Source organism: Pomacea canaliculata, linkage group LG1 (genome assembly GCF_003073045.1).
Source record: "Pomacea canaliculata isolate SZHN2017 linkage group LG1, ASM307304v1, whole genome shotgun sequence".
In the NCBI taxonomy this organism is placed as follows: Eukaryota; Metazoa; Mollusca; class Gastropoda; order Architaenioglossa; family Ampullariidae; genus Pomacea; species Pomacea canaliculata.
In genome coordinates, this window is record NC_037590.1 from 44,437,065 (window position 1) to 44,463,081 (window position 26,017).

Here is a 26,017-nt window from a genome sequence, read left to right on the forward strand (position 1 = left end):
ACAATGCTTAGCGGAATGCTTCGTACGGCTTAGCAACCCACAAGCATCATGGCGGATGACACAGCTAAGTAGGATAGCTCTCTTTAGCAATATTTAATTTTTATGCTACTGATTTTAAATAGAATACCAATAAATACCAGAATTAAATTACATTACACTAACTATTTCTTTATGGATAATAATCGCAAGTGATTTTATTCTGTTCGAATGAATGAAAGAATATTTGAAAATTGTTTATGCTGGATCGAAGAAATATGCATACTGTGTCAACAACTGTAATATTTCATTACGTCTTATAGTATGAGCAATCGCTTGAAAATGCGGATAGAAGTTAACATTACATAAGATAGAGCTCCAGAAATCAAAATAGCTCACCCAGTCTCTAATGTTCATGCAAATGCAGGTCGATTGTGTTAATATATATAGAAAATGTAGTCACATCATTATTTTACTCCTTTTTTAGGGAGGATTTCCCCCAGGATGACCTGGAAACCAAGGAGGCAGAGAACAATGAATTTGTACGTTAAATCTGTGTGATATATCAAGAAACTAAGAAACTCTTACCATAGTTTAACAAACTTAAATAACAGATAATTTCTGTTTGTGTCTGATACTTAATTGCATAGTAACGTTGTACTGCAATATCATTGTAATGCACTTTTAAAGACATTGTACTATGCAGATTGTAACACATAATAATTGATTTGACACTAATTAACTTACTTTTTTTCTTTCCCATCCATCCTTCTCTTTCTCTCCATCTCTCTTTCTGCCATCACTAATTTCAGATTTCCTCCTGCTAAACAAAATAAACAGACAAATTTACATTTTATGTAATCCATGTTTAATATGGGATCTTTAGGAGGTTGACACTGAAGAAGAAAATAAAGATGTAGACATGGATCTTACGCGACCAGATTCAGAAAAAGGTAATACATATACAGTCTGTAATATTATTTTTTATTTGGTTTTACTTTTTTATAACTTTTTTGAAAGAAGCAGGATGAAAAAAAATGAAAGTAAAGCAAGAAATGTTTTTACACATTGTGCAACCCGAAAAGTTTTTTGGTTGTGCAGTGTGTGAAATTATTTGCAGAAAATAAAAAATATTGTTTAAAATTAACATTTAAGAAAATTGATTTTAGGCCTTTTGTATGTAAACTTTTTAATTATATTGTTATTACAATGGGTAAATCATAAACTAGGTTTTTTTTGTTTGCTTTGCAAGATGTGTTCTTCAGGTCTGCAGTTAACACAGCATTTAATCAAGAAAGAGTTATAATACCTGTATATTAATATATGATTAATCTCTGTACAAAGATCCTTTATATGTGTTCATGTATACATAGATATAGGAATAAAAAAGAGAGCAAAATATCAAATGAAAAAGATGAAGAATAAGTATTGTAACAGGCTTTCTTCCATGTTCTCAAGGAAACCCTCTTTCTCGTCCACCCTCTGCCACAAGTGTATTGTCAGCTACATCAGCTAGGCCACCTAGTGCACATCGCTCAGAGTCAGCCATTTCTGATAAGTCTGGTGGTACCAAACAACCAGGATCAGGTACCTTAAACAGGCCAGATAGTGCAAATCAGTTAAGGTCAACCATTTCTAGCAGACCAGGTAGTGCAAGCAGGCCAGGATCATCCACGTCTAACAGACCAGGTAGTGCAAATCAGCCAAGATCAGCTACTTCAGTGAATAACATGCTGTCACATTCTTCAGGTCACTCAGCTTCACCTACTAGTAGCCGCCAAGGTTCAGATTCAGGAAGAGATTTTCACCCGTCGGTTGAGGTCATAGAGAATGGAGCTGGAGCCACACAGAGAGAGGAAGCAGTGGAGCAAGACAAAGGTGAGAATGTACAGATGATAGATAATAGCAAGAGAGAGAGAAAAGGCTGAAATGTTGCATAGAAAGTGATGAACAAAAGAGATCGATCTCAGCAGAACTTTTAATTTTATGAAATATCTGTTCATTGACTGGTATGTAGGATACTCTAGTTATGTTTTGTCATTTGCATCATTATCATTTACAAGTGTCCTATTCAGCAGACTCCCACCCACCACTGATAGCTAAAGTATTGTAAACTTGCTGCTGATTGGGCTGGAACTCACCACTCCATTGATCAGAGTTGGTTTTTTAAAGCTGTTTACATAGTTTGCATAGTGAGCTAGGAATACTGTAGATATTTCTATGTAGAAATATGTGTAGTATAAACTAACCTATGCACAATGAAGGTCATCACAGCTAGTGAATCATCAGCATTGAAATGCATTAGTCTGGGAGATTTTGCAGCCCAATTTTTAAAGAAGTAAGCAAAGAATAGGTAAAGAGTACAGGCAAAAGCCATAGGGGCTACTTTCATTGTTAGACTGATATCTTTTTTATTTTTGTATCATTCCTGCATGCTTTTATATATATATATATGGTCAACATTTATAACTTGAGTGAATGTTGCATTTGGATACTTTGAAAAAAAAAAGGTACAAAACTGGTTTTGTCACAAGAGAATGCGCATAGCTGTTTGATCTTACTGTCAAAAATACATGTACTATCATACACAGATTCTACAGCTTACTTTTGTACAGAAAATAAATTTAAAGTCTGTATATGCCGTTAAACTAAAGCAACAAAATATAAATTTAGAAATGAATGTAATACTCAGGTTTTTCTCAAATAAAAATAAAGCAACTAAAAAGCACATTACAACATATTCATTCAAATATTCTTATCATGATTTTCCTACCACGCACTCAACATGTATATTCTTCATATTGTGTCAGACTGTTGCAATCTTTGTCTTCCTTCTTGATTCTTTTTCTTGTAATCCTGTGATCTTTGGCAAACGGATATTATAAAAAACCAAACCTAAACAGAAAATTTTCCTCAGTATTACATAACATTTCATACAGGTAATAATAATAAATGCAAAATTTGTAAAGCACATACTCACACTCCTAAGGAGCATGCTCTTAGCGCCTATGAACTAGAATGAGACATGGACAGTATACGAGGGACAGGAAAACAAACAAATAACATATGAACTATAAAAAAATAAACAACCATACTAAACAAAGAATAAAATCAAATACAGAAAACGCAAAGAGGACCAAATAACAGATACAGATTTCTGTAGCAGCCCACCTCAATTTACATAATCTTACAGAATGAAACCAACAGTAGTCTAATTACAAACTCATCTCAACTCATAATATCTATTCTGTTAGGACTTTACCAAAATTATTTCAGGATTTAGCATGCAAAAAGGAAGACCAATTCAAAGATGAGTTTCCAAAATAATCCAACACAACTGCAAATATTAACCCTACTTTTTTGCAGTTTTTATACTGTTCTCTTTCAATGATATGGTTCTCTAATTAAAAAAAAGTGTATGACTCATAAAGAACACATCTAACAAAAGTTACTGGACATCCTCCACTGTACACATTAGTCAGCTCAAAAGCTTAACCTGAGCTTTGTAACTAACCCCAAAGTTGAAGAAGTATTTGCATGTCTTAGTCTTGGTGCCTTTTCTGTTACACTTAGTTTCAGCTTAATTGGTTTTGAAAAACAAAAGTGGTACAGATAGGTAAAGTTCATCCTTAACCTTTACAGGTCATTAGCGAGTGAGGTGTTAGAAACCTCACTTTTCTCAGGGCCACTTTTTCATGAGGCTAGTGCCTATCTCCTCTCCCTCACTGTCTTACCTTGCCCAACCCTTTATGGAGTCAGGTACCCAATCCTGGCAACTGGTTCGACTTGGGGAAGTTTACTTCACTAATTGGGAATTGAACCAGTACGCTATATGTTTGGACGCCAGTGCTCTAATCCCTTGGCTATCCACTTCCATTGGTTTTAGAAAAATGGTACAGATAAAGAGTACCAAAGCATAATGCTGTAGGGGCAGTGAACACAGTTCGCTGTGTTCAAGGAACATTTTGTGGAAGGTGGAGCCAAACTCTCTTCTACTGCCATCTTGATTCTGAAAAATCAGGTAACCATTCCTGAATGCTGGATGGGTAGGAGGAGTAATTCAGTCACAGGTCAAAGCTGGTCTTGAGCCAGTGGCCTTCTAACCTGCAGTCATGCATGAAGCACTTGGCTAGCATGTCTTTAGAGATACAATGAGAATGTGATGAAAAAAATTACACATTTGAATCGTTTGTGTGTTTTATCATTAGTTGAGTTGATATGTTTAAAGTTTGTCTCCATCTTTACAGGTGGCACTCAAACACCAGCTGAAGAGGAAGAGCCTGATTTGCCTATGATGCCTGCTGCAGCTGCTGAACTTCAGCATGGGGGTGGTAGGGGTGGTGGGGGTGGTGGTGGTGGAGACAGTGATGATGAAGATGAAAGTGAGGATGAAGAAGCTAGTGAGAGTGAAGAGGAGGGGGAGGAGGAGAGTGAAGGAAGTAGCACCGAGACAGAGCTAATTGTTCTGGACCCTGATCATGTAAGTGTCAAATGTTCTAATGAAGCATAATGGTTTAGAAATTGTGTTCTAACTTCTCTCTCTTCCTTTTTAATTGTAACATATTCATCATGTTTTACTATTGCACTTAATGTACTGTAGAGATGAAAGGTATTTCTGTTTTGTTATTAATATAGTGTAATCATGTGGATGAGGATATGGCACTATTATATGCATACTATTTGCAAACACTCTTAAAAGAGTAGGTTTGTTTGCATCAGATTTGAATATGAACAGTTTGAAGAACTAAGACTGGTTTCACCATTTGGACAAAGAAAATGAATTGCTGTAGAATTCTGAATACGCACAGTTTGGAGTACTACATAAAAGAAGTCTTCAAGTCGTTGGATTTCCAGACCAGGGTTGACACAGCTTCCATAATACTTTGTTCTTAATACTTTGCATCTTTCCTACAGCCTCTGATGAAACGCTTCCAAGCTGCCTTGAAAGCACACCTGGACAAGCAAAGTGAGCGGCTTACTTTGCAGTTGAGGGAACTCGTGAGTTTATATACCCCCTTTTTTCTTCCTTTCTTTTAACACTAACATTCAGCAAAAAGTATGTTTCACTTTTCTTTAATGTCCATTTGCATTATCAAACATATCTAGAATGTTTTTGTATATATATATACACACACATAAAGTGAGTTCATAAAATTCATTATCACTTCATTCTTAGTGCTTAATCATGCCTGTGTATGTGTCATATGATATATTTTCTTTCAATATCTAGGATGAGTCCCTTCGTGTTAGAAAGAAGGAACGTGAAGACCTTGGAGTGGACCTCTATGGCGTGCAGCAAGAGCTGGCTCGTTACCAAATGATGCTGGAGCGCAACCATGATGAATTTTCACAGAAGAACCAACTGCGCCAACGTCATGAACAGGAACTTGTGGATGTGCGTCATGTCTATAAAGATACACAGCTGACAGTGAACATGGAAAAGAAGAAGGGTAAGACTATTCCACCATTTAGATCTGTGAAAGTCATTGGCAGAGAAACATATGTTTGTGGGAGACGCTGGTTTATGTGCCATGATAAGTCTGATGATTAATGACTCTTTGGCGATAGAGTCTGTGTGCTGTCTTCCAGTTCAGCCAACTATCCATGTCACAAGACTTTCCCAGTGGGAATAAAATGGGAGCAAGGATGGCAAATGGGGTCACAAGTCACAGTTAGAGAATTATTGGAAATTCAAGAGTTCATCAAGAATTTCTGTCCGAGTTGAGAAGAAAGCCAACAGTTGGGTGCTCACCTCACTGCTTCATTGTGTTCGATAGACTGTCTAATGATGAGCCAGAACTTTGGTATAGTCTTAATCTTTGAGGCAGTTTGCAGCGAGAGTTTGCTTTGTTGTGTGGTCTTACTGCAGGTGACAGGCAAGCATAATAAACATGGCCCTATAGGGCTTGACTTGAGAATGACATCCATAGCGTATAAAAGCCCTGGTTACAAACTACATCAAGCTACAGGTTTTTGTCAACATTATAGATTTTCACACATTGCAGCCATGTTTTTTTTCATACAAATGTGTGTACAGGAAATGCCATTTGTGATAGGGTTTATAAGTTTTACTATTTGATGACACATCTGAGGATGTGTGACAATACAGTTGTTTTTTTTTCGCAAGGACAATAAACTGTACAAGGGAAGGAACTCTGTTGTCAAAACCTGAATCATTCATTTATCCATTCATCCTTTGACTGGTACTGGTCATTAAGGGGAACAAATGTGGCATCTGACCAGCCTGCAACTTGGACAACGGTCTTTTCTCTGGGCTTATATACATGGCAACACTTATCTGCCTCTCCAAGTGAAACATATGGATTGACCTAGTCGAGAACACACAGGCACTGAGTGTTAGCTAGGACTTTCATCGTGGAAAGCCTTTGCCTGCTGGCTCCATGTTAGCATTATGATTTACTTAAGGGTTTACTCCCAGTTACATGTTGAGATATACACCTCCCTCAACTATGCATTTTTTCATTCTGGAAGAAATTAAGTAAACATAGGACTCAGGGTAAAAAAGCTTTTTTGTGTTTAAATTATTCTCTTTAAGTCTGTTTTTAGGGATACCTTTACAGTTATATTTATTTTGTTTTTTATTTTTGACAAAATAAAATGTTCCTTCTTTTGAGTATGGATAACCCATTAAATATGCTGTCAACATTGAGTCCATAATAATGTATATATTCTAGAGACCACAGGGGCAACAAACTATTTTCACCATGTCTAGGGCACAGAAAGTGGATTACAGAGCCAAGCCCTATATGTTTCTGCCACACTTAAAATCTCATAATAAAGCTGAAGATGCCATTTAGTAATGATAGACTCCTTCTACCAATGGAACAGGATTATGTTGGGATTAACTTAGAACTGTCTTGTTCAGGTACTAGAGTCTGGTATGTCTGTAAAGGAACATTATGGCCTTCCAACAGGTGCTGAGCTGCAAGGAGAAGTAGAGAATCTGGCTCTACGACTCTTCTATATGGAGAATGCCAAAGACGATGTGCGGTCAGATATAGCTGTCATGCGACGAGCTGCAGAAAAGGCAGAGGGGGATGTAGCAAAAGCAGAAGCTGCAAAGCAAAGGCAGGATCTGTTTGTAGATCGGTTGGTCGAGCAAGTTGACAAGTTGAGGGAAGAAGTTGCCATGTATGAAGCACAGATCACAGCCCAGACAGAGGAGACACGAGCAGCCAAAGATGCCCTCATGGAAGCTAACATGGAGATGGAGGTCAGTTAAGAAGTTGTTGGACTTTTTTCAATGTAGAGCAACCACAAAGACAATTTTTTGTCCCCTGTAGAAAAGTTAATCTTATTGTGAACTTGGATTAAATCATATGACAAGAACCATCACCTATCAGTTTCTCAATAAAGATTTGTTTCTGTGTATGCATATATATAATTACTAACTAAAAGTAAAAAGAATGAGTGACACTAGCAGCTAGCCATAAATTGTTTAATGTATTTCATCTTCATTTCAGTTATTACCTTTATATCACAAATGGCAGGCACAATCTTATATTGCAGGCTATTGGGGTGGAGAAGAAACAACTGTTTCAACAGTGGAATTCCAGTCTTATCGGCATGCGCCGTCGAGATGAAGCACATGCAGCCATGCAGGAGGCCTTGGAGTAAGTCAGTAACATTTAGGTGTTGATTTCTGACAGCAGTCCATAAGCATAGTTCTCAGCTCCTTACTTGTCTTAACCTGTTGGGCAAACTTCTTGATTAGTCTGATAGGTTTTTGCTCCGAAGTTAACTTTCTAGTAATAGATAACTTGTTATAGTGCATAGAAAAATGTGAAAATTCTTATCATTGTTTTTAAAGTTACATCAACAGAAATGTTTAGTGCATCATATTTAAGACATTTTAATGATGTTGTTCATAATGATGATGAAAAAGAACACTTAAACTAAGGCTACTAAATTGTTTGGTGGTTACGTCCTCAGTTCCCATATTTCCAGTTTTGGGGAATTATTTGTAATGCAGTAATTCATTACAGTAAACAGGAGCAGAAGATTTTGTCACTGGAGATGGAAATGGAGGGTTACCAGAGGTCTATTCAAAAAGAGCAAGAAACCAATGAGAAGCTGACTCTGATCCTAGCAAAAACAGAACGAGAAATTGAGGCTGTCAAAAAACAACTGGCCCAGTGTCATTCACGTTTTGATGCCCTGAAAGCTGAGTACACCGTCTACACTCGTATGCTGCATGAGACAGAGCAGTCTCTGAACAGAGCAAATGCTGTAAATATTTATTTCTGTTTTGTCTTTATTCTTTTATTTATGCATTTTGGGGGAGGTGGGGGAAGATTTGCATGCAAATATTCCTTTCTCAGTTAAGCCATTTATAAATTATTTCATCTCACTAAGCAGCAGAATTTCATTCTACATGAAACAATTAATGCAACGATGCCAAATGATTGGGTAGTCTTCAAATGTTTACTTTCTGAAAGAGAAAACTAACAATTTTAATTCTACTGTCTACTTTTTCATTGTTCTGAAACCTAGCTACTCTTTTATCAAGATTTTTACACAGAAAGTGCTGCATAGACAAGGAGTCATAGATAATGGTATATATGACTGTCAACAGATATGCCTCAGTGTTTTTGCAAACATGCATGCTTGCTTTTGTAAACTAAATAAATTTTAGTTGTTATGTTACTTAGGCCTGCACTAATTCTAATTGTACACAGGACAAGACACTGAGGGAACATGAATTAGATGCACTGAGGAAACAGACTGAGAGAGAATTTCAAGCAAAGGTGTCCCTGGAAGATCAAATCATGGAGCGCCTTCGTACACAGCTGACATTGGATAAAGCTGCCCAGTACTCCAAGAAACTGACCTTTCAGACTCGAGAGCGTACCAAGAATGTGGTATGTTGCTGTGAGAGGTGATGTGTGGCTGTATAAATATGTCAGGGGGCTCCACAATTACTGATGCTACTCAGTATAATGAAGAGAATTTCAGGCAGTCTAAAATTAATACTATGTTTTGTTTATGTTTGAAACTTTAAAGTCCAGCCTCGAAACCATTTCTTTAAGAACTATACTGAGTAATCAAATATACTGTTCTGTTCATTCCTTAGTTCTGCAATCATGCCTTAAGATCATGTTTGCCATAGTGTCAGCTGTTTGCTAATGCTTGTGTTTCTTTTAGCATTGACTGTCAGTTCGTTTGTTGTTTGTGCAGCACATTCAACTCATATCAATATGAGGAAATATGCCTAACCAATTTTATTATCACCATCATCTTGTTTACAGGAAATTGAAGTGGCAGAAATTGAAAATGAAATTGCTCGCTCAAATCTGGAGACTGTAAATATAAAAACGCGTGTTGAGCTACTTTTAAAAATTCAAGAAAATTTGGACAAGGAGATGGTAGTCAAGAATGACATCATCACTAAAAGTATGTTGGATACTGAAAAACGCAATACTCTGATAGAACGCAAGCAGAGCTTGATTGACCAGTACAACAAGAAGCTAGAGAGCATGATTAATGCAGCTGGGGTGAGTAACAGCATTGTTTGTATCATTTATATTTGTGATAGATATAGGCCTAGGTCGAGGTAATATTGTTATGACATATCTCTTCCTTTGTTGAAGGGTCTGAAAAAGGCATCTCATATAATTTAGGGCTTTTCTAGTAAGTCAGAGTTTTATACAATACAATTACAGAACAGCTCAGAAATAAACATTTTCTTTATTTACAAATTTTAATATATGATATTTTCTAACAGTGTTAACCATCTCCCTGATATCATCTGTTTGTCATCTGGTTCTGATCAGGGTGCTGATTACAATGGTTTATTTGAAGTGTAGAAAATTTTTTATGGATTTAACAACCTGAGGTGCATGAGCACTAGAGGATAGCTTGATCTCATTACCCTTAGAGATAATCTTTCTTCTCAGCATCACTGGGCTTTCGTCAGTACCTGAACATGTATTAACCGGAGAACTTGTGTTATTAAGTTCAGGTAAATGTTATGTAACCAGCATTTCAGTCCATGATGGGTATGTAGGGGTGGGCTATTTGCACAAGAACACAATAAAGATGGAGTTTGCCGCATATCTGTAGATTTTATTCAGCACTTCACTCGGCGGCTGACCTGCCTTCTCTCCACTCTCACTTCCAAATCCAAAACCCATCTTTCAACTGCAAAGCTGCACTACTTATTCTATCCCATAAATTGTTCCAGCAAACATCCTCTCCTTTTCCCATGACCTAGTTATGCAGCCTCGACCTTCCCCTTCCCCCATGACATCAGTGGTCGCCTCCATCCCGCACTGTCTGGTCTTGGCCTTCCCTACATCATAACTTCTGGTGTAACAATAGGTCCAGTAGCCAGTAGCCACTGGTGGACAGTTCAATGTTTGTTATTATGTATGCAGGGGTGGGAAAGGAACAGTCCTGGGAGCCATTCGACCACTACCCTCTACAAAACAAAGAAATAACTTAGTACACTAGTAGAGTGCTACAGTTATGCTATGATTGTATGTAGAAACAATTGGCACCTAAAAATTGCTTGTGCCATCTGCAGTCTCGCTGCTCAATCACAGATGAATTGTCAGTGATATGTGTGTAATGATGTAGGTGTGCATGTGAATAGTCTAGATGTAAGGTGGGTTTTTTTTTAAACATTGTGTCACTTGCTCATATTTGTTTACCTTGTAACTAGAACTGTTTATATATAGTAACTGAGCATATTTCACATGTTTAAATTGCCTATTGGGATTAATAAAGTTGGTCATTGTCATTGTCAATGGCTTTTGGTTGCAGGGTGTGGAGCTGGGCCCGATGGAGATCCAGATCAATGCACTGACCAAGATGCTGGAACAGCGCAGGCATGAGATCAGTGAGCAGCAGCAGCAGTGGCTGCGGCAGCAGGGGGCACTGGTGCAGATGACTAAGGATAGAGAAGCCCAATCCTCGGCTGTGGAAAAACTGAGTAGCCAGCTGACCATAATGTCTCAGAAGAAAATTCGAACCCAGAGTATATACTCCTCTTTTCTTTTATTTTAGTAGGTTACTATACTATGCGGAATTGGTATTGCAGTATTGTCTGTCATGTGTACTGATATGAAACTACTCCATCTCTATACTGTTTACAGTCCCTATATCCCTTTATACCTTTATCCATTGCATTACATTCTACTCTTGTACTTCATCTTTATGTTGCTCAGTGTGCCTATATGTATCTCACCGTCCATTGTCTGTTACCTAATGTTCATCATTACTGGTCAGCACAGAGAGTGCAACCTATCATGGTCATGATGCTGCATGATACAAGTATACATATTATTATTATAATGCAAATATTCGTGCACACATGTTCAACATGCATAAAGGGACACATTTGTAAATACAGTCTCACATAGAGAGGGCTACGCAATAGCTTAGTTCTTGTTACTCCTCAAGGAGCATACGGCTGTGGGCTAAACAATAATAACCTACATTTCTGTGCTATAATTCATTTCGTCATACATTTGTCTCACTTTAAGAGAGCATAAAAGAAAAATGTTTGTGCAACTGAGACATCATATAATTGAAATGTATAAAATGCATGGAAAGACTTCTAAAGTGTGGATTTAGGGTGGAATGTGATGTGGATTATTTGACAGATGAGATTGACCAGCAGCACCGTGAGATGGAGGACATTGAACGTCACATTCGTGATATGGAGAATGATATTGTCAAGCTCAACGCCCTGCTTTATAAGCAGACATCAACAGGAATGTTCTTGGAGCAGACCAACATCCTGTCCGAGAATGATTTTGTCAAGGGGCTTAGGGTAAGTTATACAAAAGTAGAAATAGGACTGTAAAGAAAAAAAGAAAGGATGAGGAATGGTACATTTGTGAGCATAGCATCTATAGGATAATGAAATGTAAAACCATAACAAGTGACGTTAACAAGCTACCAAAATGGTGTAAAGAGGATTAAGATAATGATGAAGCTCCTACAGATCCTTTTTGCAAGTGGATAAATATTGTTAGTTGTAATGCATCTTGCAGGAGGCCGAGCAGGATTCCATTCGTCTGACAGATCAACTGGAGTCTGTAAAGGAGGAAAAGGAACGTCTGCTTAACAGCCTAGTTGAGGCTGAGTAAGTTGCAACACATTTTTGTCAACATTCCCCTTAATATTTGTGAAAATTCCTTTTTTCACAATCTTTATAAGGTAAAGTTAAGTGTGCTTTGCAGTGAAAGTACTTTCAAGGCAAAGCACATTATTGGGCAGCTGCTCCAAATCTTGTACAATTACTTTGGTCACCATCAATTTTAGGATGCTACGAACTCTTTTCTGCAGCACTGAAGCAGAGCAAGTATTTTGGTTTAAGCATGTGACCCAGCATGATACTCTGTCTCAAACTGTTCTTCAGTGGTTCAGTGCCAAGGTGGACAGAGGAAGAATTAGTTGGCAAACGTGCAAAAAAATGGGCTGGTTGTTTCATGCAGGACCTGCTGACCATGGATTGCAGGATCTGTCAGCCATTGCATCTTTCCAGCTGTCCTTCACTCACCCATTCTAGTACTAATAATTGATCACTTGGTAGTAGCCAAGGGATATATGTATGTGTATGTATTGGAACCATATGCCACAGTTAAGGGGGGACACTAATATTTTACTTGAAATCTTTTTTGTAATTTCCAATGATATTTTCTTCTTCATACGCAACAGACGTCAAATCATGCTTTGGGAGAAGAAAACTCAACTGATGCGTGAGACAAAAGCAGCAATAGACACAGAGGTGGGACAGGGGGAGATGAAGGCTATGAAGTCCGAGATTCACCGCATGACACTGCGCTATTCGCAGCTGCTGAAGATGCAGGAAAAGATGATTCAAGACATGGAAAAGAGTGTGTCGAGGTGGGTGATAATAATAATAATGAGGATTTATATAGCACCTTTCTAAAGATTTGTTCATAGTGCTGTGCATACATCATACATAGTCTAAATCATCTACAACCATGCACTCATATTTGCATATAACAGACACACTTACTTCTACAACATATAGTCACTCATACACAAAGTAAATCACAGACACAGGTATGCATTCTCATGGTTAGGACGGGGTCACAGTGAAGTCATCATTCTGAAAAGATGTGTCTTAACAAGGCTTCTGCTTACGCAAAAAATTGCGTACAGTACGCATTAAAAGTTCGGAGGACCCGTTCAATTTTCGTCAACGGGGTCCCTTTCAAATTTGGGCGAAGAACAGGGACCCCTTAAAAATCTGAAGAAGGGGTCCCTGGGACCCCGAAGAATTTAGCCTTAGCAGAAGCCCTGGTCTTAAGTTAAGAGTTAAAGGTGGTAAGAGAATCAGAGTGACTGGTGCACCGTCTGATCTGTACTTAAGTCTGTGGGTAAGATGCATAAAGCAGGCTTGATCCATAAAATAAAGAACAAAAATGCCCTGTGACAGAGTATGCAGAGAAAGGTTGTTCTAGGTGATACAGGTGAGTACACGTTAGCATGAACAAGTCAGAAGAATGCCGTTTTCTGTTGAATTGAGATCCAGCCATATTTAATATTTGTGTTTTTGAGTCAGTAACTAGTCTTACTTTGAGAGAAAGAAGGAGGGAGCATTCCAGCATTCCTGTTCTTACCTCTCTGGCATGTACATTTTAGGAGAGACACAATTGTCACAAGAGGAGAAGCACAGTCTAAACTGCAAAAGAAAATCCTTACAAAGGGTTCATTTGAGAGACAGATGGCAGAACTCCGCAAAAAAATCAAGACCACAATTCAGGTAAAAAAAAATCCTACCAGAAATGGTTGACATATCTGTGTCTGCAGCTTTTGCAACTTTTCTTTGGTTGCATCCTGTGCCAGCTTGAAACTTATTTTGAAAAACTGCCTAGGAATCTGCAATGAGGATAAACTTTATTGTGCATTAATGTCCACTTAGGATGCAAATGATTGTGATACGGAGATCCGGCAGCTGCGAGAGCACCAGATGGAACTGGGCAAGCATCTGGAAGAGAAGCAGGTCAACTGCCAGACTCTACAGTCTTCTGCAGAAACATTGGATGGTGATGTTCAGCAGATGCTGGAGCTCCGGCAAAAAGTAAGATTTTTAGGTCTGACATGTTTCTTGAAGAGCCATGTCCATTTCTCAGGCATGGCAGGCAGCAGGAAAGCCCATGAAGTTTGCCAACAGAATTTTATTTTGTGGTCTTTCTATTGTGAGTTTGTGTCTGTTAAATTTAATGTCCGTTGAGAGCTGAAGATTCTACCTTCCTACGTACAGAGTTTGTCCTTGGAAGGCAGAGAGAAGGTGGGAGGGAAACGTTCTTTAACCATCCCAGCTGTCTCTCTTGTTGGTAGAGTGGACAGCATGGTGTAGTGCTTGGTGTACTTTTTTGCATGGCACAAAGCCGAAAATCTAAAGCTCTTCATCTTAATGTCCAGTTCTGAGGTGGAGCATTTAGTGGTGCATCTATGTGTGGACTGCATCCATCAGTTTTGTTGGGAAACTGTTTTTTTTCTTTTCTTTGTGAATAGTGTCCTGATTTTTTGAAAGAATGATATAAGCGTGTGCTCATTCACCTTTGTTTGAACAAGCTTAACCTTCCAAAGGCTTAAGAAATGTCTTGTACAGGATCACAAAGCAATAATCTTGAAACCTTAAACCTTATGGCAAAGGACAACAGCATCATGAAAACCGAAATAGATTTTGTAAACATACCAATATAAAATAATACTTGTCAGTTCTTATTACTGTCCATAATGCACTATATTTGTCATTACTCAAGTAGCATTAAATATGACTATGGTGTGATTGTGCAGCATTTGTACTGTACAGCTTTTGAACGCATGTTTCACAATTTTCTGCTGGCAGAACCTAATGGACCTGTTAACAAAGCAGCAGCGCATGAAGTATTTGCAGCAAGTGAAGGAAGGTCGCTACACCCCAATCTGCCGGACAGAATCAGCCATGCAGATTGAGCAGGGCAAACAGGAAGGCCGCCTCCATGCCCTGAATGCCATTGTTGATCGTCTCAACCAAGAATTCCCTTATGCTCAACTTTCTTTGCGTCTTGCCACTTGGGCTTTGAGCTCCAGGATTGTTGCAGGAGAAGAATCAACATAACATGGAAGATTTCATTGCTGCATAACATCCTTTCTCAGAAATGTATAGACGCTGCAGGAAATACCATAACAATGACACATCCTTTAACAAAGATTCCACTCTAAAAATAAATTGTAATTTAAATTCATAAAGATTTTGACAGCAGGGATCACCGATTTACTCAATTGTGAAATTTTTCGCTAATGTGATGGTATTGTTAATTGCTAGAAAAATGAAAAGTAACCTTTAGAGATCACATGATCTCTTGAACAATATGGCCATAACTTTTACACTAATGGGCATCATATGGTCTTGCAGCACTGTCTTGATCGTTGGAGTTTCATGGCTTTATGATACAGTTGTAAGGTTGCATAGCATCACACTTGTGTCAGGGGGTTGGATGGTGTCATGATTTGACATCAGCATCATAGGCTTTAAAGCGTTATTACAGTAAAATTGGATGAATATTTTGAAACTTCTTGTCAAAAGGGTCAACAGATTCATGGACATTCCACCATATAATTCTTTACTTGTGGTGTTTGTATCGACATATTTCAGTCATGTGACCTACTATAGGCGCCATAAGTGTGAAGTGACTCAGTTTACTTTTTTTTTTTAAATGCTTGCTTATGCTGACAGGCAATTTGTTTTAAGAGATGGGGGAATATTTTTATAGATTTATTTATATAGGCACATTAATGTGGGCTGACATGACATACAGCAACAGTTACTACAGGGAGGTTTTGGTTTTATTGTCATTTCTAAAAATCTGTTTTGTAATAATGTACAATGCAGAGGAGTGACAGTATGAATAAAAGACAGCCAAAGACATGTTTATGTTCTAGGAGATGAAAGTTTCTTTGCAGCAGTTTTCACACCAGTAGCTATATAGTCAAACACTTCATTTTAATGTTTTACAGATTTTCTGTTAGCATTTGTCTACAGCAATACATTTTAATGCTGTTTATGTTGCCTATACTGGAAAGAATGCTTTATCGGGAATAGGGCAGTTGATGTTGGCAAGGGCTTGTTTTCTGGACTGTTCCTCTGAGCGAGGACACGGCCGGATCAGTCGGGACTTTTCTAAAGTCACACCAAATCCTGGGCGGTCTGGCAGGTCGATGAAACCATCCTTGGGTAGCGGTTCGTCAGGAAACAGACCTCCGAAGTAAGGCGTGATCTTGTCGGCGTTTGGACTGAGGTTGATGAACTCGGCCACGGGGCAGTTGGTGAAGGCGTATTGCAGATGGTATGAATAGACGCTGGACCCGTGCGGGATCACCAGGACGTCCTCTGCCGCTGCCATGGCAACGACCCGCCGCGCCTCGGTCAAGCCTCCCACCCACGTGATGTCTGGTTGCAGGATGTCCACGCAGCGGGAAGAGAGCAGCTGGCGGAAGCCGTAGCGCGTGTACTCGTGCTCACCCGTCGTCAGCAGCACGTCGCACCCACGCAGAGCTTCGCGTACCTACACAGTACAGAACTCTATAATGAATATTGTGTATATCTTCCATAAAAGACACGACTTTGCGTACGACCTCTCATCCTTGTCCGTTCTTCATATATGCGCGCATAACAACAATGTTATATAAAACCTGTGTGTAGCCGGCGTAACTGTCGGGGGGAAGATACTCCTCTATCCACTTCAGACCCAAGGGTTCCAAGCGACGTGCCAGGCGGGCCGCATACGGCGCAGTCAAGGCCATGTAGCAGTCGAGCATGAGCGGAAATTCTGGACCGACTTTGTCCCGCCAGTTCCGGAAGAAAGCCACGTTCTTCTCTAACCCCGCGTCGCCCTCTGCCGGCCCATATGGGCATGCAATCTTGGCGCCTACAAAGCCCATTTCCTTGGCCAGGTCAGGGCGTGCGGTGGTACAATACACTGGCAACCTCTGCTTGGTCTTGCCTCCCAGAAGTTGGTAAACTGGTTCACCACGTATCTGAAAGATCGATGCAACAGCAGAGTAAACAAAAAAATTATCTCAAAACTAACAACTAGCTAACAATATTCAAACAAAAATTATCACAAAAGGCAAACAGTCCATAGTGCATGGCGAGAAAATTGTGATTAAAAAAAAAAAAATAGTGGAAAGTTCATACATACAGTGGAGTATAAAGGGTTTGCAAAGATCCGACGTATGGGGCAGAGATGAGGAGCAGAAGAGACACGACTGACAAGGCAAATCCATACCAGGCAATGGGGAAAAAACAGTGCCTTTGCTGGAAAAAGCAGCAGTGTGACAGCGGTTTTGCTCACCTTGCCCAGGAGATCCCAGAGAGCCAGATCGACAGCGGAGATGGCCTGTAAGGGAAGACCCTTGCGGCCATAGTTGAGGGTGGCCCGAAACATCTGGTCCCACATGCGTTCCACGTCGCGGGGGTCACAGCCTTCCACGAAGCGGCTGAGGTGGCCCTCAACCAGCTGGCAGCCCGCCACCCCTCCGATAGTCACCCCCACTCCCACACGTCCCTCTTCGTCCTCCACCTCCACAACCAGGGTGCCCAGAGCGTTGATGCCCCAGGACTTTCGCGAGGCGCGGTACTGCGGGTAGGTGGCCATGGGGCAGGCGATTGGCGCCAGGCCACCGTCGATCCAGTGGTCGTCTGCCACGTCATGACAGTCAGCTCCCTGATTGCCTGCCGCAGATGCTGTCTGGGTGTAGGCTCGCACGTACTTGATGCGCGGAGTGGCGCGTGTCTCGGACATGTCTGTTGGTAAAGGAACGTGGATATATCTTATGCTGTACAAGTTTATAAGGGGGATGGGGACCGAATGTGCCAGGTGTGTTTGTGGGTGTGTGTTGGGGAAGGGGGGCATACCTCTAGACAAAAAGTGTTGGACTTGCATGCGAGTAAAGAACCGCTAGTGTTGGACACATTACTATAGAGATCTGTTTAGACTGGTCTCTGAATTCTATGTTTGCGGGGATAGGAAGGGAGGAATGCAATACGAGTATCGGACTGTTTCTGAGTGTGTGCTGGACATGTCGGTGGTCGCAGAACTTGACAAGGACTAACGGAAGCTGAAAGACTTCTCCAGTAAACTTTGTGATGTCACCCTCGTAAGGGATGCTGCAGCATCAAGTATCACAGCTTCCATCAACGTTTGTGCCAGCAGCGCTGGCACTTTATCCATATGTATAGAGGTTGGTCGGCGTGTAGCTGAATTAAATACTTATTGCCAAACAGGGAGAAGCTACATATATTTTATACTTATGCGTAGACAGGTTGTTTGCTTTTTTTTTTCTAAGAGAGAGACAAAATGTGATAGCTACCTGTAACTCGACATAATCGTTAGTTGTTGAAGAAATAAAAATGTCTTGTCATATCTTTTGACATCCGAGGGACTAAACAAATGCATCCACTCATTTCACCCAAGTACAGGTCACAGAGATAACAATATGAATTCATTTCCGTAATGTACAACATGTACGCGCTCACTTACACTTGCAAATCCATTCCTATGGCATTGAACACATTTTTACCTATCTTAAGAGTGCCTCGGTGTTGATGATGCTGTGAAAGGCGCACTGAAGCAAGTCGGTTTGCAGAATATTGACTTCGCCTGTGCATACGTGGTCACTCTTTCTGCAAAAAGGCCGCAGTGTTGCTGACACACGTTCTGCTTGCGATGACCTGACCCAAGCGGATTTGTGGGAACGTTTGAGGTCAAGAACACAGCTTTGCATCGCAATTTGGCAGATAAGAAATGAACCAGCTAGAAGTCAACCAACTTTGGTTACAAAGGCATATTAGCTGTACCAGATGACGTGTAAAAGTTCATTCGTATAATAGCCAGCCCTCAATTAGAAACAATTAACGCATCTTTAATGTTTGAGACCAATCAACACAACATTTCATCTATCACTCAGATCATTTTGTTTGTTCGTCAAAGAGATGTCAGATGTGAATGCATTAGTGTTTTTGATAATTATGCTTAGTTCAGCACTTAAATAATGCATTCTCTTTTCATGCATGTGCGCATCTGCACACAATAATAATAAATAATAATTTATTGTTCCTTAAACAAATGTAAGCCATTTCCCCTCCACCACCACCACCACCACCACCACCACCACCACCACCCACTCAGAGAGTCCGATATTTCGTATTTCATCCCTCCCTTCCTACCCCTGCTCCCAAATCAAAGAAAAAAACCCCAAATAATACATGGGACAGACAGCAACAGCATATACGCAAGCGCTGCCTATATTCGTATTACAAAACTACATACGATATTTCGTATTGCATCCTTTATGAATACCTTATCCCTGGCGTCAGCAGGGTGTGCTTGCTTTTGTCGAAATATACCAGCCTCAACCAAAATAAAGGTTTAGTACGATTCAAAACTTTATTTTTAAGATGACTGGATTGGGTTTATTGCAAGATAATGTTTCCCCAAATGTGGGCAATTAACCCCCCTACATCCTCGAGATCGCCTACAAACATCACTATGCACAGAAAGATGCCGAACTCATGATATTGCGATTGTCACAATTATCATATAGCAGCAACTCTCCCTTTGTCCGAAGCCTAGGCAACGAACGTACGTATCCATGCAGAATCTTGTAGAAATCTGTCTTCCACGATATCCTGAAGATGATAGCAATGTTTCGGCAATTCATAAAGCATTAGACTAAACAGGTACAGTGGTACCTCGACATACGAGTGCCCTGACATACGAGTGTTTTGAGATACGAGCCGCCGAGCGAGCGATATTTTGCTTTGAGATAAGAGCAAGATTTGAGATACGAGGAATCGCACACTACACCGCTGCACACGACCCCAACATGCGGGGCGGATGTTGGGGTCGTGTGCAGCGTCTAACAGTTTCTCCCACCTCAGACTACACCTCAGTCTGTGTGCTTGTTTCCCTCGTTTTCGAAGCATTTTTGATAAGTTGGGTTCGCGTTTTTTTGCTTTTTGTACATTTACAAAACATTATCACATTTATTTTTGTAACCATGGGTCCGAAGAAGACTTAAGATGATGTCTATTGAATTAAAGCGCGAAATCGTAGAAAAACATGAGCAAGGTGTGCGAGTAATTGACTTGGCGAGGATGTACGGGTGTAGCACATTAATGATATGTACTGAGCTTAAACAGGAGTTGATAAATGGTACAACGCCAGCTAAGGGCGTTACAATAATTTCTAAGCTCCGGAATTCTCTCCATGAAAAGATGGAGAAACTATTGATTGTGTGAGTAACAGAGAAGCAGCTTCAAGGAGGAACCTTAACACAAAGCATCATGTGTGAGAAGGCACGAGCGATTTACGGTGATTTGCTGAAGCAGATCCCACACACTTCCACAAACAAAGAATTTAATATGTTTTTATAGAATATGTATTTGTTATTCATAAATAAATGTTTCTTCTTGTAAATACACTTTTTCTTATTCAAAAACACTTAACAAAAACAGCTGAGGTGGTGTTTTGGGAGCTGGAACGGATTAATGGCATTTCAATGAATTTCAATGGGAAAAATTGTTTTGAGATACGAGCAATTTGACATACGAGCAAGGTTACGGAACGAATTAAACTCGTATGTCGTATGTCACTCACTCACTCACTCACTCACTCAGACTTTTTTATTTGTCACTGTCAGATTTGAACACACCACCTTTCAGTCTTCAGACCTTGTCGGTAGCCACCAGGCTATACAGCCGTTAGCAAACAACGTGTCTAAAGTTCGTGAAGAAGTCAAGTTCGCCGTTTACAACAAAGAACAAATTCGCTGAACCGAGACGCACACGCCCCAGAACCGGTGACGTCATCGATAACGAGGCTGCTGTTAACGAAGATGACTAGTGCACGACGGACCACGAACACTCTGCTACTAGGTGCCTCCAACTGCCAGGAACACACACGTCATACTCAATGGAGTGAACAAGATCGGAGTGACAGACGGCAACAACCTACCCGATCCTCTCCCCTTCAGACATCATTGTACGCGTGGTCAGAGTTGCCTGCCCAGTCAATGGAGGACATCGAAAACGGACAACAGTACCCTACAAAGAACACCAACAAGAAATAAGTGACAAGATGGCCGGTCCTCCACAGTTCATGACAATTGCTATCCCATAATGTCGAGGACTTTGTGTGGACGGCAAGACACAAGCAAGACAAGGGAGAGAATAAGTTCCACTGACCCAGTGACTACGCGACACGAGGTGTCCGTGCTAACGGTCACCATGACACAGCACGGGACTCACCCGTGAAAATATTTCACATCTTCAACTGCGACATCGACGGTTTGCTCGTGAAAACACTATCCTGGCTTTGTACAAAGCATTAACGTGTTTGTTATTGTGTCTTACAGACATTGCTTGACGTCAGCAGTACACTGCAATGTTTCTCTGACTTCCAACGATACTTCAGTCCTGCTTCTACACTTACATCGCAAGGAAGAGCTGCCGGCCGATATCCTTGTTTTAGTAAAAAAATGTATTTAATAAGTTTTTGCATAGACTGCAGTGTACGGTTGACAATTTGATTTTATTGCAATTTGACACCGAGTTTAACGAGACAAGTTCTGGACTTAAACCCACAGATGAAACGCAGGGTTCGGAGACAGACCAGGAGGAGATCGATCCTCGGCCCAGAACCGGATCCGCTGGGGTGGTATGGTTGCGGCACTAGGAGGACAAAGAAGACTAAAAAGATAAGTGGGTTTGTTTGTGTGTGTGTGTGTGTGCTGCTTCCACCATTTTGTAAGTCTATGATCATGTTGAAAGCACAGTTACATCTGGACTTACAGGCCTACCACAGAGACGTTAATATTCGAATACCACTTCTACCTACCGCAGCGTTCTCATGGCAACCTACTATTTCTACCTACGCATCTGGTTTTGTAACATCATTTCTCATCTCCATCTCTTCCCAGAAGCACATTTTCCCGAGTTCCTCGAACATCTCACCGGAACATGGAGATGAAGCTGAGTTTGTAAGGTGGCCAGTGACAAATCACTGTCATGTGACCCCCAGCTTTCATGCTCGTTGACAACGGTGACCTCGCCACCAGCTCTGTCCATTTTTCACGGTTCCTCAAAGCCCCATGGGGAGTTAATCACACAGCGCTGTCCATACTTTCCATGTATCCTCCTCCCTGTATCTTTCCTCTTCTTCTGTCTTCTCTTCTCCGCTTTCCTTATTGTTTGGGCATCGTGGTGTTGATTCCCTCTCCGATTTAAAACAAATGATATCACAGATGGTTGGCCTCTTCGAAAGTGAGACGTTTGCGATTTGTTTGTGGCCGTCGAACCTTTGCAGTCAGATGTTCCGAAATGTTTGTAAAGGAGACATATACCCACGGAGCTGGCGCAATCACAAAGACATTTCTCAGCGAGAAAATCGCTCTTGGTGGAGATCAGTGGCGGGCAAACAGTTGAAATGCGCTCTGGGAGAGACAGGTTGCATCAATTCGGCATTAATGTCCTCCGCCGTCTTAACTACAAAGACAGGCTGGAAGATGTGTGTGTATGTGTGTGATGGAGGAAATGTGTATTTTTGATCACCTTTCAGAGACCGCTGGACACAGGATCTGTTTTGTCATGTGAAGTATGTCTTTGCTGTGAATGTGATTTGTGAACGCTCAGGTTGTTACAGTTCTGGGCGTGTGTCTCTGCATGCGTGCGTGTGTGGTGTGAGTGTGCTCTTCTTTCTCTTTTTCTTCTCTTGCTTCTGTCGTCAAGGAAGAATTTTTTATAACTGTGGCGTTAGCTTAAAGAAGTGAGAGAGAAGGGTTGTCTGAGGAAGGGTTGTAGTAAAGGAGGACATTGACTGTATGACACAAACAACGCGATCACCCACGATGCTACCGCGGCTGCAGGGCTGCGGGTCGAAGAGGACAGCTGGATGATGAAGATAATGTATGGTCGACGTGGGACTGGCTGTCCCAGCAGACTAGGCCAGGACAGTGACAAACTTTTCAGAGATGCGGAGACAAAGAGGGGTCTGAGTTTACCGAGACCTCCAACTGACTGGCCTCGCTTGCCCCCGGAGAGACAGGCCACTGTGTGTGTGTGGGTGCGTGCGTGCGTGAGAGAGAGAGAGAGGGTGTGTGTGTTCTAGCGAGTGAGCGTTCTCTCTCTCTTTCAAGTCTCACTGGAGGGGTGCACGCATGTGTGTGTAAGAAAGAGCAAGATCGCATTAAAAGAAATCCGTGATGACGCCCAATAAATAAATAACTAAATCATTATTCACCTTTCGATTTGTAACCGCATAAAATTCTAGAAATGTGGAAAGGGATGGACTGCGGGTCAGCATTCATATGAAGACTGTTTTTCTACTCTCACCATCATGAAAGTGATCACTTGTTAGGATTTTCGAAACAAGTGAGATCACATCAGAGTGTTTGAAAAATATCAGTCTCATCAAAATAACCGACCTGAGGTCACTTGTAGGCGGCATCTGGATGCACCATCAAACACATGAACAGATGGCTGGCTTTGTGCTTACAAACACTACCTGATGGAACATTACATGTGGAAACACAGTGGCTAGTCAAGCAGTGTCTATCATGCCTTTGGCTGAGTTTGTACTGAGCAACGCAAGCACTCGTAACCAAGCTAGCTATGTGCTAGCATAAATGCTAGGCATGGCCAGGGTGAACAGATAAACAAACAAGCTAGCTATGTGCTAGCATAATGCTAGGCACGGCCAGGGTGAAACAGACAAACAACAAGCTAGCTATGTTGGTAGCATAATGCTTGGCACGGCCAGGGTGAACAGATAAACATGAATAAATGAGCGAAGTAGTTTACTGGCATGGACTCCTGTAGCCTACTGGCCGAGAAGTGGCTCATCATGTCTAGAGTACGTCCGTGGAAAGCGGAATCAAAAGCTCCCTCCGCCACATTTACATCTGTAAGCTTTAAATAGCTCCTTATAAATCAGGTAGCACTTTTTATTTTTACTGAAAAGAATGGCAGGATGGAGAGTGGGGGTGGGGTGGGGAAGCAGAATCCTATCCACAGGCCACAAACCAGTGACCATAATGCAGTAACTTCCAGAACACGAAGCTCTACCCTTATTTAAGGGTGACTAATACATTTACTTTTTGCATTATCCTAACATAAAAAATTCCATTTAAAATGACAGAAAAACTGGATAAAAAATAAAAATAGTTAAATGAACAATGTCAGTGACCACTAACTCAGATGAAGTGATGATCCAGACATTTTAGAGTTGGCTAATATCGATGAGGTCTTGGCTTGCATACATTAGAATGCTAAAATTTTGATTGCCCGAGGGTAGTCACGTGACCGTGGTGACAGGCCTGGGGCGACCTACCCGGTCGTTAAAATATGCGGCGTTCAATCGGAGCGCAGTTGAGAACCGTGAAGAAATGGGTGATTTTACCAGTCGGAACACCACGTGAACCTATCAGACGCGCGCGCAGCAATCAGCTGCCACCTTGGCCCAGTGGGCCGCGGGCGGACCGCAAGTCAAACAAGTGTGCGCGCGAGGACCGCGCCAGTGCACGTGCGACGCCGTGCGACACGGTGCGCTAATGAGGCGGTCAGCCTCGTGCCGCGAGGGGGCGCCCGTGCACCACCTGGACGTCGGGCTGTTGTGCGGACGTCAAAAGTTGCAGCAGCTCGTCGAACGCGCCGACCTCGGGTCCGAGTCCCCCGATGTCCACTCCGTTTGTGCACCCACCCAGCCTCAAACATCCTCAATAGCCTCCCTGGCAAAAGAGAAGTGGTGCGCGGAAAAATGACACGCCGGAGTGGCATGAAAGTGATGCGCCTTCACACACCAGTTGGCAATCATTGACTAGGTTACCGCAGCTTATTCTTCCATTGTTGGAGGAAACCAGCGAGCAGTTTGCCTCGCCCCCCGCTTCATATATGTCAGACTGAGGTACGAGCGGACCCACATTGTGTGCCGCGCGTGCGAGAGAGAAAAGAAAATAAAAGAGAAAAGGATAATCTTTAAGGAGTGAATAAAACTTACATTGAGAAACCCTCAAGAAAAGAAAACGTATAGTTCAGAATAAACGCAAAAATAAAACGGTATCTTAGAGAATGTCGATGCCAGATATCAGATATCAGATATAATTTATAGCAAATTGTATTGAAACAGATATTTCAATGGTGTGAAGAGACACGCTGGGTCATTAGTGTCAAAGTGTCAAATGATACAGTAAATTATTTAAACACCTACATACAGCAAGGTACACGACAGTAAAACCCAGACATTATTGTGACTGTCTGTGGTACAGTTTGTTTTAATATACATTATTTTTCATAAAATAAGTAAACTATAAGCTAAACTACATCGTCACTGTCATGTTGTCATTTTAAAATTTGGATGACATGTAGATGTTAAATTGCTACATATTTTTAAAAAGTTGATTTGTCAGAGCTTTCTCTAGCATCAATGCTGTTAAATAAATAGATAGTTGATGTGTTTGCAAAAAATATGTCGGACTTCTCTATTATATTTTATGTGAGATATGTTTGCCAAATTCCACAGCTGGTCCCATGCACAAAAAAACAAATATCCAAATTTCCGAACCACAGTCCGAACACTCCACTGCCACAACACATCTTATGTTTCCTTCCGACCATTCAATTCCCCTCCCCCCTAAAAAAAAAATCTCCAGTTGAAAATGACACCAAGTCTCCACTTGAATATAACACAAAGTTTCCACTTCTAGGTAACACAAATATGTCCACTTGAAAGTAACACAAAGTTTTACTGACACACCGCATGCTCTTCCTGAAGTTATTTCTAATTCGCTCTGGTTGGTGAGCCCGAGGCGGATACGATGAATAAGCGAAGATCAACAACAAAAGTGAGAAAAAAAAAAAACCCCACAAAACCTGGAGAAAAAAAAGTCTTTAGCTAAATGGCAAGTTCAAAACTTAACTAACATTCTTCAAACATTAAACACACGCTCACCGAACAATCAACAAAATACACACTCACCTCAACAGATACAAATCTCG

The 26,017-nt window shown here is 41.0% G+C and overlaps 2 protein-coding genes across 4 annotated transcripts; one reads left to right on the forward strand and one right to left on the reverse strand.

Moving 5' to 3' along the window:
* Positions 1 to 21: 21 nt before the first annotated feature.
* Positions 22 to 15,892, forward strand: LOC112566478 (coiled-coil domain-containing protein 40-like). Of its 2 annotated transcripts, none has more exons than XM_025242691.1 (19): positions 22 to 68; positions 464 to 518; positions 863 to 929; positions 1,435 to 1,854; positions 4,224 to 4,456; positions 4,891 to 4,974; positions 5,207 to 5,426; positions 6,912 to 7,210; positions 7,507 to 7,610; positions 7,983 to 8,226; positions 8,676 to 8,858; positions 9,246 to 9,491; positions 10,762 to 10,975; positions 11,604 to 11,773; positions 11,997 to 12,088; positions 12,664 to 12,852; positions 13,618 to 13,738; positions 13,898 to 14,056; positions 14,831 to 15,892. In XM_025242691.1, exons 1-19 carry the CDS (start codon positions 49 to 51, stop codon positions 15,080 to 15,082), a joined length of 3,372 nt encoding a protein of 1,123 aa, XP_025098476.1. In that variant the 5' UTR covers positions 22 to 48; the 3' UTR covers positions 15,083 to 15,892. The 2 variants fall into 2 exon arrangements, with proteins under 2 accessions (XP_025098476.1, XP_025098485.1); XM_025242700.1 differs by having other exon boundaries at positions 1,726 to 1,854.
* On the reverse strand, positions 15,793 to 26,017 carry LOC112566491 (L-rhamnonate dehydratase-like). Of its 2 annotated transcripts, none has more exons than XM_025242717.1 (4): positions 25,998 to 26,017; positions 17,319 to 17,770; positions 16,657 to 17,001; positions 15,793 to 16,529 (listed from the first exon to the last, which is right to left on the reverse strand). In XM_025242717.1, exons 2-4 carry the CDS (start codon positions 17,766 to 17,768, stop codon positions 16,035 to 16,037), a joined length of 1,290 nt encoding a protein of 429 aa, XP_025098502.1. In that variant the 5' UTR covers positions 17,769 to 17,770; positions 25,998 to 26,017; the 3' UTR covers positions 15,793 to 16,034. The 2 variants fall into 2 exon arrangements, with proteins under 2 accessions (XP_025098502.1, XP_025098495.1); XM_025242710.1 differs by lacking the exon at positions 25,998 to 26,017 and adding an exon at positions 18,547 to 18,707.

Bases quoted from the DNA above. Each gene is read 5' to 3' on its own strand.
- LOC112566478 (XM_025242691.1), top strand. From the start codon at position 49: ATGGCGGATGACACAGCTAA. The intron at 5,427-6,911 runs GTAAGACTATTC...GCCTTCCAACAG, and splicing joins GAACATGGAAAAGAAGAAGG to GTGCTGAGCTGCAAGGAGAA. The intron at 8,859-9,245 runs GTATGTTGCTGT...TCTTGTTTACAG, and splicing joins GAGAGCGTACCAAGAATGTG to GAAATTGAAGTGGCAGAAAT.
- LOC112566491 (XM_025242710.1), bottom strand. From the start codon at position 18,634: ATGCACAGGCGAAGTCAATATTCTGCAAACCGACTTGCTTCAGTGCGC. The intron at 17,771-18,546 runs GTAAAAATGTGT...CTTTACCAACAG, and splicing joins CCGAGGCACTCTTAAGATAG to ACATGTCCGAGACACGCGCC. The intron at 17,002-17,318 runs GTGAGCAAAACC...TCGATCTTTCAG, and splicing joins TCTGGGATCTCCTGGGCAAG to ATACGTGGTGAACCAGTTTA.